This window comes from Camponotus floridanus, unplaced genomic scaffold, assembly GCF_003227725.1.
Source record: "Camponotus floridanus strain SB8 unplaced genomic scaffold, Cflo_v7.5 scaffold22, whole genome shotgun sequence".
Classification (NCBI taxonomy): Eukaryota; Metazoa; Arthropoda; class Insecta; order Hymenoptera; family Formicidae; genus Camponotus; species Camponotus floridanus.
In genome coordinates, this window is record NW_020229348.1 from 1,643,733 (window position 1) to 1,659,518 (window position 15,786).

Sequence of the window (15,786 nt, forward strand, 5' to 3'; positions counted from 1 at the left end):
CGCCAGTCTAAAAACTCTATAATTCACTATATAAAACAACCACTTTTGGTTCGCCATTTTCCGCCATTTTCTGCTCCTACTTATATTTGAATCCTACTTAATATTCCTTTGGATTGAATTTCATGGATATACTACTATTATATATTTTTTTTAAATTATTTCTCTGGACAAATATTTTGATAATCATGTGGGTATAGAAGCAAAAAAGATCTATAATAGTATCTTAATAGGTATGTATTCAGGATAAAAAAGAAAATTTTTAACCTATTTATGTTTTCTTTACTATCAACTATTGATATATAAAAAATAATTAAAAGATATTGATAAAGAAATAAATTTTTAATTATTATTATTTGAAACTACATACGGTATTTGTTCAATTAATTATCTGAGTTTCATGAATTAATAAGTATAAAATTATATTTTCTTTTATTACTTTTATTCGTATGTAGTATATTATAGTATATTTGATAATAATTATAATATAACTTACACTTATATATTTAGATATAATTCATAATATAATATTTATTTGTAATATTTTATTATTATAAATTATTTTTGTAGTATATTATAAATAGTTTACTAGAGATTATATTTTTATATTTATCGTACTTTTATATATCGTACTTTTCATAGAATATTTATAATATATTTAATCTCAAAGAGAAGTTGCAATATTTTTTTAATACAGAAGTTTTCATAAGTGATTTATTAATTATTTTAAAAAGAAATACATCGCGATATTGTCTCTGCAAAGAAATTATAAAACAAATAGGTAAAAACATAATTACATATGTATATATGTAAAATGATTAAATGCATATACAATTTTCTTATAGATATTAATTACAGATATTAATTATATAATTTCAAAGCTTTATCGTATAATGAAAAAAATATAACTAATTATTTCTATCTTATATTTAGCATTTAATATTAATTTATTTTTAATCATTAAGAGAAAATCAATCCTTTACACATTTTATCTAAGCTTTTCCGGACCTGTCATCACGATAGTATCGGACATGTTCATCTTTCAGGAGGCTAGCATCCTTATTTCTTGTAGACGATCACTCGTAAAAAATCGCTTTCCGTTTCCATGCTTCCGATTCCACGGAGTATTGTTCCGAGATACATAAGTTATCCCAGTTGCTTCTTGTCATTTAAGAATCACCCATCTCGCGTGGAAACACAAACAACTCTGTTCTTCGTGCTAGTCGCTTTATTTTTTTAGACCACCCTCTTCTTACGGCCACCACCATCTGTATGCATGCCGACTTTATGTCGTTCGAACGACAATCTGCGATGTTCGACGGGTGTCAGCCATCCTGCGCGGCATCCTTTTTCTTTCCGATATGATTTCAGGTAATGTTTTATCTCTTCATAATGCTATATAAAAATGTGTCTCTTTTTAATTTATTTAATTTTCAAATTTGTTGCAGAATTGCTGCATAATTGTTCGTAACATCGTCAAAAAGGTAGTCGCAAATTTGAAGAATAATTACAACAGGTACATCTTTCCATTATCTAGAATAATAGAGATAATTATATATATATATATATATATATATATATATATGAATAATTACGTTAATTATAAAAAAAATGATAAAATTATACAATCTTTTAGAAACATCTTAAAAAACTTTCCTCTCTTTCAATACCAATTTTTTATCATATGAATGAGGTCTATTCACTGATTTGAGAATCATTATTGATAAAAACGTGATATCATTATGTTGATATTTTAAAATTGTTTGTCATCCGCAATAAAGCCGCAGGCTACCGAAATAGCTGCATTAATGCATCGAGATAAAAATGCGGAGCGATCGCTTTTGTCAAACAAAAGTCTGACGTATTGCTCGAGAAATACTTTGGGGAAGAAGAAAAAAAAAAAGAGGAACCGGCGCTATTCTTGTGTCCAGGTGTGAGCTTGTAACGCCAGTGTAAATATACAACACTTACGCCATTCCGACGGAGGCTCTTCGAAAACTATTAACGTATCTCCCCCCTGTCCCGCATCCCCCGCTGTACTTTTGTGTTTCGACTCATTTCTCGCCTACTTGGTACGTGTTTTGATCTCTAAGAACTATAAACCACCCGCTTTATAGTTTCTAGATTAGAATCGTTAAAACAGGATTATCCCGACAGGGATCGAGAACAGCATCAACCGCACGTTAATATCGAATGGCGATCCTTCAAAATATTTCGGTCCGAATCTCATCACAATGTTACTACGCACACAGAAATGTTCTTCCGTTTCATAAACAGTCGGTATGATAATGAAATACCTTTCTATGAATATCCGTAGGACATAATTAAAAAATAATTTAAAAATAATTAAATATAATTAAAAATAATTAAAAATAAAAATAATTAAAAAACAGTTACAAAATAATTTAACGAAACATATTCTGAATAAAAAAGATATAATAAATGAAAGAAATGCATATTGCTTTTTAATGATATACATAAGTTGAGCGAATAAGAAATTCATTATTTGTACCATGTGATGAGAATTTGACAGATTATTGTCCAACTTTTCAGCTCCAAAAAAAGTATCTATGAAATAATACAATAATAATAATGTATATTATCTATTCGATATTGTATTGATCTTTTTATGGTATATTCTATGGTATGACAATTTCGTGTCAATTGGAATCAAAAGATCGAGTGATCAAATGATTTTTAATAAGTTTTAGCACGAGCATGCATTATATGTATTCTTTGAGACACATTCATCAGCATATGCATGACTTCTGTACTGAAGCTTTATATTCTCGTGAATCGAGTCGACTTGTTTATCATGATCGGAAGCTGAAAAGTCGAGTTGTTCGCTTAAGAATAAGTGAGAGAAAAAGAGAGAATGAGAGAGAGAGAGAGAGAGAGAGAGAGAGAGAGAGAGAGAGAGAAAGGGAGTGGGGGTGCCACTTCATTAGGCAATAATGTATCAAACTCATCATAGCATATTCAATTTTTTATCCGCTCAAGTTGCAAGATAAATAGTACATAGATCAATAAAAAATGTGTATTTCTTTTATTTGCTATATCCTTTTAATTAGATTGATTGTAAAAAATGATTCCTGACGTATGAAACAAAATGTAAGAATATAATTGCAACAAAAATGAATAAAATCTTTGAGTCATTATATATTCTTCTATCGATACCAATGATTTAACTTATTAACTTAAGCAGTTGTTATGAAATTCTTAAATTACAGGATATTGATTATGATAATTATAATCTTGTTGATTACGAGACTGATTACAAGACTAATTCGGTTTGTTTCATTAGTCGCGACGAATATATTACGCTTCAAATCTAGAAAAAAAATTAGCAAAATAAATATCTGCATATTTTCTTGGATTAAGAATAAATAGCGATAAGCAGTCGTGATAGCGTCAGAATGCTACAGACAACGCGTACTGATACGTAAATGCGCAACCGCGTATTCGTACAGACTATTTAATTATCATCTTTAGATAAAATAATCCAATATTTTTCAGAGAAAACGGGAATCGCTGTTTTATTAGACAGTTAATTTATTTTTAATTAATTAATTTTAATATTAAATAGTTGGGAAATATTATTCGTGTTTTGTTGATAAAAAATAGCAATCGTCACTTTATCGAAGGAATAGAATCTGAAAAATTTTTCAATTATCAAAATAATTTAACTTGGATTTTTAATACGATACTCGTTATGTATTTGATAATTTTCGTGTTAATGCGTAGGTAGATGTTTCACGCGGACACGTCAGGTGCGAGCTAAAACGCAATCGAGGTGAAGACGCACCCTCGCTTAAGAAATTCGGAGGCTTACAATGGAGCAACGTGAGACGTTTTTTTAACGATAGCGTAGGTCGAACCGACAAGACGCGATGATGAACCGAGTTAAAATCTCGCGTAAATCCCTACTCGTATGTATCGTACGCACACACATACATATACACATATATATACACTCACATATACATATATGTGCTCTACTTGTTTCGTGCGCGTAGCAAAGCGAGGGAGTCTCGAAGAGGCGGTCTTCAGTTTCGGTTAAGCATTCATCGAAGAGAGAATACATCTCATTCCGTCTTTCGTCTCCTCCTACGTCATTCTCCCTAGTCACCCCGGGTACATACGAAATTTCGGCTTCCGGCTTAAAGTTTTAATCCACCTACCGTTATCGTTCGTCAGCAGAGTGCTCAAAGGACTCTTCCGTTCTCCAAACAGTATGACTCGTCATTTCAAGAACGATCTCAGTCAGGATTACTCAAGGAAATCTGAGAAATCTGAGAAATCTGAAAATGATGTGCGGATCTAATAAATCGGGATAAAATAAGAGGACAACAAAAATGCGAAGGTCGTTCAATGTCCTACTGTGTGTCACGTGATAGTGCGTATGATGTGAGGTGATACGAGTGTTTTATCATGACAGTAATTTATGACAATCTCCCGGATTTTCGATAAAATCATATTGTAAAGATATCAAACATCCAATGGCGTCCATGGGGGAGGTTGTACCAAGGATTTCTCTCGTCGAAGTAATACCGATGCAATTAGCGTGTCGATGGTAATTGGCACCTCGTAGCAAAGGAGAGACAACGCAAAGTGCCGCAAAAGAGTGCAGAGAATTATTTTCTCCGACTGGAGAGGGTGATTTTCATTGTTTACCTGCCTGTATAGACGCGCGATGTACGCACGAAGAGAGAGAGTGCCGAGGAAAAGAGGCCTCTCCTCTCCTGAAACAACAACAGGTAAGATGTTATTTTATATATAATTTTATATATCAATTATTTCCATAATTTTGTCAATAAGATATTGATTTTTTTCAATAAAAATATCAAGTCTGTCAGCAGTGTAGATTATATTTGTTATAATTTTTCTTCAATAAAAAAAAATATATAGATACATACAAATATAAATATATATATTTATGTATTTTATAAATACAGTCCAGTATTATATATTTTAATGCAATTAAATTAATGCTTTTGAAGATTTGAAAGTTTGATTTGATATATGTTTACTTACGCGAGGAATACTGAAAGCTTCTCTTGAGAAATCTGAATACACACGGTAGCTTGTTCTTCGTTTCATTGGGTTAATAAGTTCGTGGAATAAACAGAGTCATCTAATTTGTATCAAATTCAATTAAGTCTATTATAAATTGCCGAGAATATATTATACTATAAATAACAATAAAATAATATGACCACTTCACAAATTATGTTTGATATTGTGATTATAAGAAATCGTTAAATTGATGAAAGTTATATTGAAGCTTCGTGAAATACTTGAAACAAATAATAATTTATTTCATTTAGATATTAGATACATTTTAGTTAAACTATTTCCATGTATTGTGTGGCTTTATTTTAATTTTTAAAGAGTTATCGTTAAACAATATATTTCAATATATTTTAAGTTTGTATATATATATACTATATCATATAATAAACTAACAATTTTTTTTTAATTTTTTTCTCTTTATTTAACGATATCTTACAAATATTCTAGAAATAAATGAATCATAATTTAATGATGAATCGTGATGATTATATTTATAGCGATCTTTGACTTGTCTTTACACTTAAAATCCTAGAATAAATTCTTAGAATTAGTAATCTGAAAAAAGTAATCTGAAAAAAAATTAGTAATCTAAAAGACAAATGTTGTAATAAGATATTTTATAATACGTGTGTCATACATCGTAAACAATATGGAAATATATTATTGTCAATTAATCATTTGGTTTCACAATTAGAGATTAGATACATATTACAAACTTATCAACTTATTAAAATAAGGAGAAAGAAATTTTCCATCCACATTAGCACTAATTTATTTATAAATGTTAGTATATTTTTGGTATATATTTGGCTGATGCATATGCATCAATTGTGCACGCATATTATACATTTATTATATATGATATGGTAAAAAAAAAAAAATATATATATATATAAATTTATTACACATTAGGAATAAAAAATTATATATAAAAAACTAATTGTGACAAGATTAAAATAAAATTGACTAAACTTATGTATATATTTTATCTAGTAAACAGATGGTTTTCATAAAAGAAATTAGAAACCAATCCTTTTTATGCTATAACTAATCGTTTTTATACCTTCTGTCGCTATCAGTAATATTGGGTACTTTCGACCTTTCGATAAGTCCGGTTCGAGATGATAACCATAGACATTCATAATACTACGTTTACAATACGAAATAGAATGCCTAAGACGCTAATATTGACAATTTTTACATTATTATTTGTGTGTATATATATTAACTTATTCTATCTATAATAATGTCTTTTAATATATATAACTCGACTAATGTACTTTTTTATAAAATTTAATTTTTAACACAGTAATGTTCTTTAAAATACACTTAATTATTAAAATAAATTATAAAAATAAATTATAAATTATAAAAATTATTATCAATAATTAAAAATAATACTATATAAAATATTGTATATCCTATTATTAGTATTAATTTTTCTGAATAATTAAGTACAATTTTAAAACACAAAGTCACGTTATTGTTTAAAATAAAAATTTATTATATTATTATTAATAATTATATTATTATTAATAATTATATTATTATTAATAATTAAATTTTATTATATATATATATAAACGTATAAATTTTTAATATTTCGTTAAAATTTACATTACTAAAAATTGTTAAAATTTATACATAAATTGATTATTTATTTGTATATTATTTGTATATATCATAAAAAATAGATTTTTATATCTGTCACGAGCAAAATAATAAAAAATACGCTCTACTTTTATAAGCTATATTATAAAATCGATAAAGAGAGAATGTGTAATTAAAAAGTATGAATAGATGGCAAAATTTTACTTTTCATTTTATTTCAAACACAATTTTTTAAATAAAACTTTAATTTTAGAATCAATTGTCAAGATATATTTAATGTAAAAAAGAATAATAATTTTTAGTTTCTCAATATATTATTCCATAAGAAACCTTGTTTCTCTGATTAAAATAAAAAGTCTACGATCATTTTAGACAGTAGTTGCAAATCGTCCTGTATATATTTATTTGTATCTATATATTGTTTTACGACCACCTCGCGATTCATCGTGATTTCTTTCGGCCCCTTCATGAATCGTACATTTAGGTAGGATGAGGCGTTCACGCAAATATAATGCCCCGATTGTAGTCTGTAGGCCTAAAGACTGGATTTGCAAATAAACGCGTCTCGACACACGTGGTTGCATTGAAGTTTCCAAATTTATCATCAACTAATCATAACAATTAAAAGATAATCTATCAGATTCAATTAAAATCCCGAATGTCACTACTGTCCGTTATTTTCTTTATTAAAATCAAAAGCAATCGTAAGTTTGCTAACAAAGTATTCTAGTTAATTAAATAATGTTTTAAAATTTTTCGTATTAATCTAATGATAACTTTAATTTCACGAACCGATTACATGTTAAAGAAAATGTCACGTATCGGTAGTTTAATGAATCATAAAATGAGTTATAGCTTATGAATTAAAATTTGTCTTACACATTAAATATTGAAATATAATAAATAAATAAAATTTATCGTTCTCTAAGTCAATATAGAGAGACACATCTTCAACAGGGAGAGAGTTGTTGCTACAGTTTTTTGGATTCATTATTAAATTTTTTGATAATAAAGCTTAAATTATGAAAGTTATAAAAAAGAACGAAGGATTTAGGACAATATTTCTAAGAAGGGGTAGATTTTATATTTGTTAAGAAAATACCATTAGAATTAATAACTAAACTGATTAGTCGAGTTTCTTACAAATTAGTAAATGATGATGTTGCATTATATCATAATTACTAGAAATGTGTATAAATTCAAGGCATAAACTAAAACAATTCTCTGCTATGCGATATTCACGCTATCGAGGGTCAGCCGGGAGAGCCAATAGTGGTTTTCTATGTCGTGCGTTAAACGGCAAAGAGCAGAGGTCAATAATAATGTAATAAACGCGTATAAATGCGAATATCTGGCAGCGGCATAATTGATTGTGGTAGTATCGGAGTTGAGAGTTAACCCCCGATAAATTGCATATACAATCACATCGCCGCGGAAGGTAACGATCTCCTTCGAAAGGTAACGGTCCTTCTCTCGAAATGATAACGAGGCTGACGCATCACCTTCCCTGATGAGGAAGAGGGACCATCAGTTTCATTCGTAAGGTTGCGACGAGTTCGTCAATTCATTATGTTGAGCATTATTCGTGTACACGTTGCCGATCGAATGCGGCATCGATCACATTGAGAGAAACGGGCGATCTCGTAAATATGGGAAATCTCGTAATGGAGATACTTGCAAGCAGGCAAGGAATATACGGGGCGATAATAGGTACACATAGCGAGACTCGTTGTCGGGGAGCGCTGACCGCAGAGATAACGCTTTGACCCGTTACATGCTCCAAGAGTACCAAATGAATGCCTTCACTGTCCCTATCTTTCTGTGCCCAATCCAAATACGTAGCCCTTTTTCTTTCCCCGAGTTGCGCCCTTTACAGTCCGTTTGCGATGGTCCTGCGAATCTCACGGAGGCAATCTCTTTGCCTTTCCCGGCATGACCGACGCAATGGCGACGAAACTCCGCCATCAAATTCCACCATTAAGCGCTGGAGATCCACGTATTATTTTAAACGTATTACTTTTCACTTTTCAAGTGACATCGTATTTGAACGCAACTTATCTGAAGATAAAAAATGTTGCAAATATCTGTAATTTTTATTCAAAAGAGAAGACATATGTTGCAATATTGTACTCGCTTTGTCCTATGAAAAAATTATAAAGTTACATAACAGATTTCATTATAACAAGATTTATTATATTTATTTAATTTGTCGATTAAGGAGGGCACGATGTAATATAAGACCGAAATATATTATCTTTTACCGCGATTATGTTTCAATTTTAATATATTTTTCACTGACAAAGAATAAATATATCGTTAATTATAAGTACCATTATTAATTATAAGAATAAATTATAAGTGTCTAAATTTTGTTAATGATATATAAATAAGATAATGAAAGAGAATATAATATTCATATATAATTACATCCTGTGATGGATCATATATATTACCTTTCCATGTGACCATTTATTTTATTGATGCACTAAGACATCGATTCCAACAAATTTTAATTTTATTATATTAATAAAAAATATGAAGAAAAATAATGAAAAGAAATCAATTTTTTTTTCAATATTTGTTTTTTATTTAGAAAACCGATGAGTTTACTTTTTATTTAAAAAACAATGGTGTTTTTATATCTCTAGTTAAGGTCCTGGAACCAAGACATTACGTGCTGAACGGCGGCAGATATCACTTTCCAGCCTAATGGTTCTTCAGGATTCCAAAGAGATGAAAATCATTTGGTGCAAGGTCTTAGCTGTGAGGCGGGTGGTCTCAACATCTGCCTCCTTGGCTTCAAGACCTTGACTGATTTCTTCGCTGTTGAAATCGATGCATTTGTGGAACAAATGCCTTGGATATATATGGGGAATACATGGGAAAGTAATATGTGCAATGATATGCTATATATGAATATATATATATTCTCATGATAGGTCTTATCTTATTTATTGACATGCCCTCGTAGATTCGCCGCAAGACGTAGAAAATAATGCAAGATAAATAATAATTATTGTAGATTTATCTGTGAACGCATCCAATCAACAACAGTCAGACGTAATAGCGTCGTCGATCTACGAGAGTTTCAAGGCGTGCAAGGATCATCCGCAGATCTGCGGAAAGGAAGCAGCCTGTCGCAGCTTCGAGAACAATACGTCGAAATGCGTATGTCCTCACGACGGTTTGTCACAACCCACGGCGGATTTAAAATGTCCAAATCGTGTAATCGGTAAAGCTGCGTGATTATTATACTGTGCCAACATTTTTTAGAATAATGATCTGTTAATGAAAATCTAAGTAATTGCCGAAATATAATTAATTATTCATATAATAAAGATAAAACTAACAAAATTAAAATTAATAGCTTAACGTAAATCAATAATTTTGTGCAGTTCCTTTAACGCCTCGTCCGATACACAACATAATTCCACCAAGTAATAATAACAATGATACGAATAGTACGAATGGGTTTCCAGAGGCTGAACAGGTATTTTTATTTTTATTTTTATGAGTTTTATACGCATATGTTTATGTCTACACAATCGATAACAATGTAAGAGTTATTTATAAATGCGACAGGTGGATGGATTAAGATATAAAGTACCTGAAATAGTAGGAGTAATTATAGCTTTCATCGCTTTAATAATACTTTTACTGAGTATTGTGTATGGTGTTAGAAGACGGAGTTACAGCATCAAATCTCAAAGAAGTTCTTTAGATGTAAGTCATTTTTTTGAATCTTTTATTAAAATTTATGTTCTTTTCAGATTAAATTTTGTCTTATAGATAATTTTCTGTTTTGAAGTTATATACTTTATTATTTTGAATGAAGTTTTCTGAAGTCATTTTTTTATTATCTTAGCTTTTGCATTATTATTAGATCATATATTAAAATTGATAGATTATATCTTAAAATTGATAACGCGCGTTTCATAATCTTTGATAATAATTATAATAATATCTCGCTTTCATTGTGCTTTAGGTGACTCCAATAAGTCTCAAAAAAGGGTTATTATTAGCGCATAAGTATACACCTAATCCTCAATATTTCACCTGCTCTTCTCCTGGGGTTGCGATCATAGAACGAGAGAGTATTATATTTTTACACGACATCGGCGAAGGATGTTTCGGAAAGGTTTACAAAGGTACAAAATTACTTAAATTAAAATAAATAGAAATAAACAAAATGAAAAAAAAAGAATTCAAAAAAATTTATAAAAGTATTCAATAATCTTGTAGTAATCCTTTTTTCTCTTTTTAATAATTAAAAATTTGTAGCTTTAAAAAATAGATTATTTCCAAATATTAATAATATTTTTAAACTTATTTATATATATGATTACATATATTCTCACTAAGTTAAATAATGCCAGATATTTATATTTTTCGGAATAAAAATTTCACAGGTGAATGGCATAACGGAGACACGAAAGAGATTGTCGCTGTAAAAGTCTTAAAGGATACCGCCACGCCCGAAACTGAACAAGACTTTATGCGAGAAGTAGACATTATGTCCACGTTCAGTCATACGAATATTTTGTCCTTGAAGGGGATGGTGCTTCGAGATGCAACGAATAACCCGTGGATGGTGTTCGAGTACATGCCATACGGTGATCTCGCCGAAGTACTACGGGCAAATTCTCCGCAATTTAAATTGTCGAAACCTGGCATGAAACCATTAACGAAGGTATCAATCACGAAATTTTCGTAATACGATGACTCTAAAATTCTGTATTTGACACGAAATAATTATACGTGTCCTTACAGCAGTTTTATCATATCGTACATTACAATTCACTGTTCACATACTTATTGCACTTAATTGCGTTTCTTATTTTTTAACACACCGTCTACAGGTGTCCATTATCGCACGTGTGATATAAAATTTATATTATAAATTTTAAATAATTATAAATACAGTTAATTATAAATACAGTTAGCGCAATTTTTCTTTATAGCGGAAATAATTCAAAGATAAACTATTGCTTGTAGAACTCGCTGCATTGGATCTCGATACAAATAGCAGCTGGTATGTCTTACTTGTCGGCACAAAGATTCGTGCATCGCGATCTGGCGTGTCGAAACTGTCTGGTGGGTTCAGACTTAGTGGTGAAAATTGCTGATTTCGGGATGTCGCGAGATATCTACACCTGCGACTATTACAAGGTAATAAAATTAAATTCATTTAAATTATGTAAAGAGTCGTGGAAAAAAATTTCAGATGCTCTTTCTTCTTTTACTTTAGAAAAGAGAAGAGCTCTTGACGCATCATTCCTCCATAATCATATTTTTGATGCGAGCGCGTGGTAGTTGCATTATTTTTAAATCATCGTATCAATTAAAATTCTCAGATTGGAGGATCACGTTTGCTACCAGTTCGTTGGATGTCACCGGAAAGCGTAATGTACGGAAGATTTACTTTGGAGACCGATGTCTGGAGTTTCGGTGTCGTTCTCTGGGAAGTATTCTCATTCGGGAAGCAGCCTTATTACGGTCACACTAACGAAGAGGTCAGGAATATGCTTCCACAATAACTCTCTATATTAATTATGTTATAAAGACTCAAACGTATTTTTATAATGCACAGGTTGTAAAACTTATATTACAAGGCATCATACTTCTTCCGCCGGATGAATGTCCGTCTGTTGTTTGCCAAATAATGCGCGACTGTTGGAAGGTGGAACCGCGGGAACGAATCAAGTTTCCCGACATCCTAGACAGGCTGGAAAAGGCGCAGAGCAAATTGATCCAGCAAGGGTCGTTGCCCAGGCCACCGCAAGGTCCTGTGACAGTACGTACCCCGGATGTCTTGGATCCAGATGGATATTTGCTTCCGGCTCCTACGACTACCCGTGAATATCTGCAAGCTCTTCCAGCTCTATCCAACTGATAGCATATTTATAATAGTGGAACAATTTTCTTTGAATTGCAATTTTCCAAATGCGCGCGCGAATCGAAGCAATAAAATGTGGAAAAAAGGTGAAATGTACCCGAAGCCGTCGAAAGAAGTAAAGATATGTTTAGTACTCCGAGATTGTGTGTGAACATATATGTTTGTATAAAAAATTTTTATGTGATAAATTTAATTTTTTCACAGCTTTTTCACAAATTTCAAACATTGCATATATTTTCTTACACTTAAATTTGCAATTCATATTTTATTTTAAAGAAAATTTCACTTCCAATGAAATTAAAAAACTATGAATTTATATTTTAGCACTTCCGCCAAAAATCGTTATACTGAACAAATCTTATACACTATAATGATACAAATAAAGATGAATAATTTAGCAAGAATCATTGTAATAATGTAATTGTAATAATGATTGTTGCTAATATCAACAAATGTAAATTATGTCTTTTACATCGAGAATGTAGGAAAATTTGTGAATATAAAGCTAAACGCGTGTGCACTCACAAAATAGTATTAATGTCTTTTATATATGTTAGAGCTATTTTATTAATATTTCTGAAGTAATATTGTAACGCCGATAATTTGATAAATTTGCAGCGGAAAATGATAAATAAAACGTTAATGAGACTTATTTAATCAAGCATTTATCGGAGGCGTCATGAACGAGTTGAATTAAATATGCAAGACATTTGTTGTTCAAGATTTTATGCGTCGATTTATTCTTGCGAAATTTTTTCTTTATTGCTTTAATTTAGAGATACTATTTTACGAAGTCTGTAAAATAATTATATAAATCAAGCTTTAAAGAAGTATGGATAGAAAGTATTTTTAATAGTTTATACGATCGTTTTCCGATACGAATTATAATATATAGTATTATAATTAATTTTAAAAATTTAAGACGAAAAGTTATTGTCATAATTGATATTATATCTTCTTTTTTACGACTTAATTTGAAAAAAGAATTTATAGAATAAGAGTGAAAAAATAGAGATATAAGAGGACACGTTCTCTTTACACAAAATAAATTGATTAAATATTCTGAATAAATATATTCAAACTTGTTTTATTATAAACACAATTAATATTTAATTAGCATAAAAATCATACGATTTAATAGATTCGATTACTATTTTAAGATTCAACTTTTTAAGAGGATATAGGATAAATTAATCCTTAAAACATCGAATCAAAGAGTGTGAATAGAATAAAAAGAACATGAGGGAATGTGGAAAAGGGGTGCGAAGATAAAGGGATGCGAGCTCTTTAAAAAAAATAGCAAGACGTGAAATGAACCGAAATGTTCTCAATTAGCGATACTTCGCGGATCGTCTTGATTATTGTTGCCGTGATACGTGGCAGTTTTTTGTTTCGAAGAGAGCTTGCTTTCGAGAAGAGCGAGACGAGACGAGACGACACGGACGAAACGCGAAACGTTCGAAACATCTTCGATTCGATTCCGAGCATTTCCCAACAGGAAAACAACCGCGACGAAAGATGTTCGAGGAACATTGCGTCCTGCAGTCGATGCGATTCCCGCAGAAGCTCTGGCGGATAGTGAATGAGTGCCAGACCGGGGCGATTCGGTGGAGCGCGAATGGCGATACCGTGCTCCTCGATTACAAGAAATTCCAGACCGAGTACTTGGACGCGCGCCGGCCCATCTTCAAGACGAGCAACATCACCAGCTTCATCCGTCAGCTGAATCTTTACGGTTTCCGCAAGGTGACCTCCCACAACCGCGATCCGGTCTGCAATTCCTACAACCCGCACGTGCACGAGTTTCTGCACGAAAATTTTCGCGCCGATCGGACAGACCTGTTGTTCAAGGTGTGTCGAAAGACCGGTGGCAAAAGCAAATGTTTGCAGCAGGAGATTACGAGAAGCGCGGAGGAAGGTCCACGATTGCAGACGAATTGCGTATCTCGTTTAAAACTGTGTCAGGTACATCTGCCGAATACGAGCTACAAACCGAAAGAATTTTTATTTTAATATATCGTTTGAGAAAAATATTCATATGATTCTTTAAATCAATATAATCGATATATGAATAAGGATATGATCAGCACAATTAATGTTAATAAATATTAATTATTTAAAATTAATTACTCCAATTTTTTCAATTTTTTAAAAACAATCTACTTCTTATTGGAAAAAATTAATAAATATTACAGATATAATATTATATTGATTGTTATAATTTTCTCCCACTCCAACAGTTGGCTTTGACTAAGACTCTAGAACAAATTACTCAAGAATATCGACAAAAACATGAAAAAAAGTCAATTATAGCAAAGAAAGAGGATAATATCTTGAAAAGAATCAGAAATTCTAGAGATACAGGTATAAATACTGGAATTTGTCTTAATATTATTCATGCTATAATATATCATGTCATTTAAAAAATTCAATTGTTTTTTCATTAAATTTTTTGACAAGGCTACTATCAATACAATTTTTTAAAATTATTGTTAACTGTAATTTTTATGAACAAATTGAGAATAAAGTAGAAATATTTTTCAATGTATATAGAAATCAAATTAAATTAATGATCTTTTTTGTTGATATACAAGCTTGTGGAAATCTTAGCTGATAAAAAAATTAATTAAAATAATTTAGTCCACTTCATCTCATCAGACATTATATATAAAAACTTTTAGCATAATTTGAGTTCGATTTCTTAATATATATCATTTCATATCTTGAAATTTCAATATTTTTAATAGATATTAGTAATTATTAATGCCAGGCTCTCTCTTTTTATTCCTCTTTTCTGTTGAGAATAAATTTACTTTGAAACCATTAATAAATGTGATTATACACACATTAAATATTATATGTTTAAATATCTACTTTTTATAAATGTTTTAATGTTAACAACTATGTTTTTCAGCTTCTCTTTTATACGAAATTGAATTCAATGGTGTTGCAAACCGAAAATCTATCACAGAACAGAATGCAAAATATTCTACATGTCTTCCTTCAAAGATCAATTCATCTAAAGACAAAATAATGTCATTACCTTGGCATATTAATTTGACAGATAAATGCAATTTGCATTTTAATGCTCCAAACGTTCATTAAAATCAGCTTGAAATTATTAATTTTAATGTTCTCTCCAAGCAATATTCATATTATACTAATATTTATACTTAATAAGTTTCCTAATGTGATATGTATTTTCTATG

General features: G+C 30.5%; 2 protein-coding genes across 4 annotated transcripts; both read left to right on the forward strand.

The window, feature by feature from the left end:
• Positions 1–4,018: 4,018 nt before the first annotated feature.
• LOC105252670 (high affinity nerve growth factor receptor) lies at positions 4,019–12,794 on the forward strand. Of its 3 annotated transcripts, XM_011260184.3 has the most exons (10): positions 4,019–4,754; positions 9,330–9,567; positions 9,704–9,913; positions 10,077–10,171; positions 10,264–10,404; positions 10,667–10,829; positions 11,091–11,371; positions 11,677–11,850; positions 12,036–12,194; positions 12,272–12,793. In XM_011260184.3, exons 2-10 carry the CDS (start codon positions 9,534–9,536, stop codon positions 12,572–12,574), a joined length of 1,560 nt encoding a protein of 519 aa, XP_011258486.1. In that variant the 5' UTR covers positions 4,019–4,754; positions 9,330–9,533; the 3' UTR covers positions 12,575–12,793. The 3 variants fall into 3 exon arrangements, with proteins under 3 accessions (XP_011258486.1, XP_011258478.1, XP_025264451.1); XM_011260176.3 differs by lacking the exon at positions 9,330–9,567; XM_025408666.1 differs by lacking the exon at positions 4,019–4,754 and having other exon boundaries at positions 9,371–9,567; positions 12,272–12,794.
• Positions 12,795–13,713: 919 nt separating this feature from the next.
• On the forward strand, positions 13,714–15,682 carry LOC105253477 (heat shock factor protein 2). The gene is made up of 3 exons (XM_020027951.2): positions 13,714–14,542; positions 14,818–14,941; positions 15,492–15,682. The coding sequence occupies exons 1-3, from the start codon at positions 14,096–14,098 to the stop codon at positions 15,680–15,682; spliced, it is 762 nt and encodes a 253-aa protein (XP_019883510.2). The 5' UTR covers positions 13,714–14,095.
• The last annotated feature ends 104 nt before the right edge of the window (positions 15,683–15,786 follow it).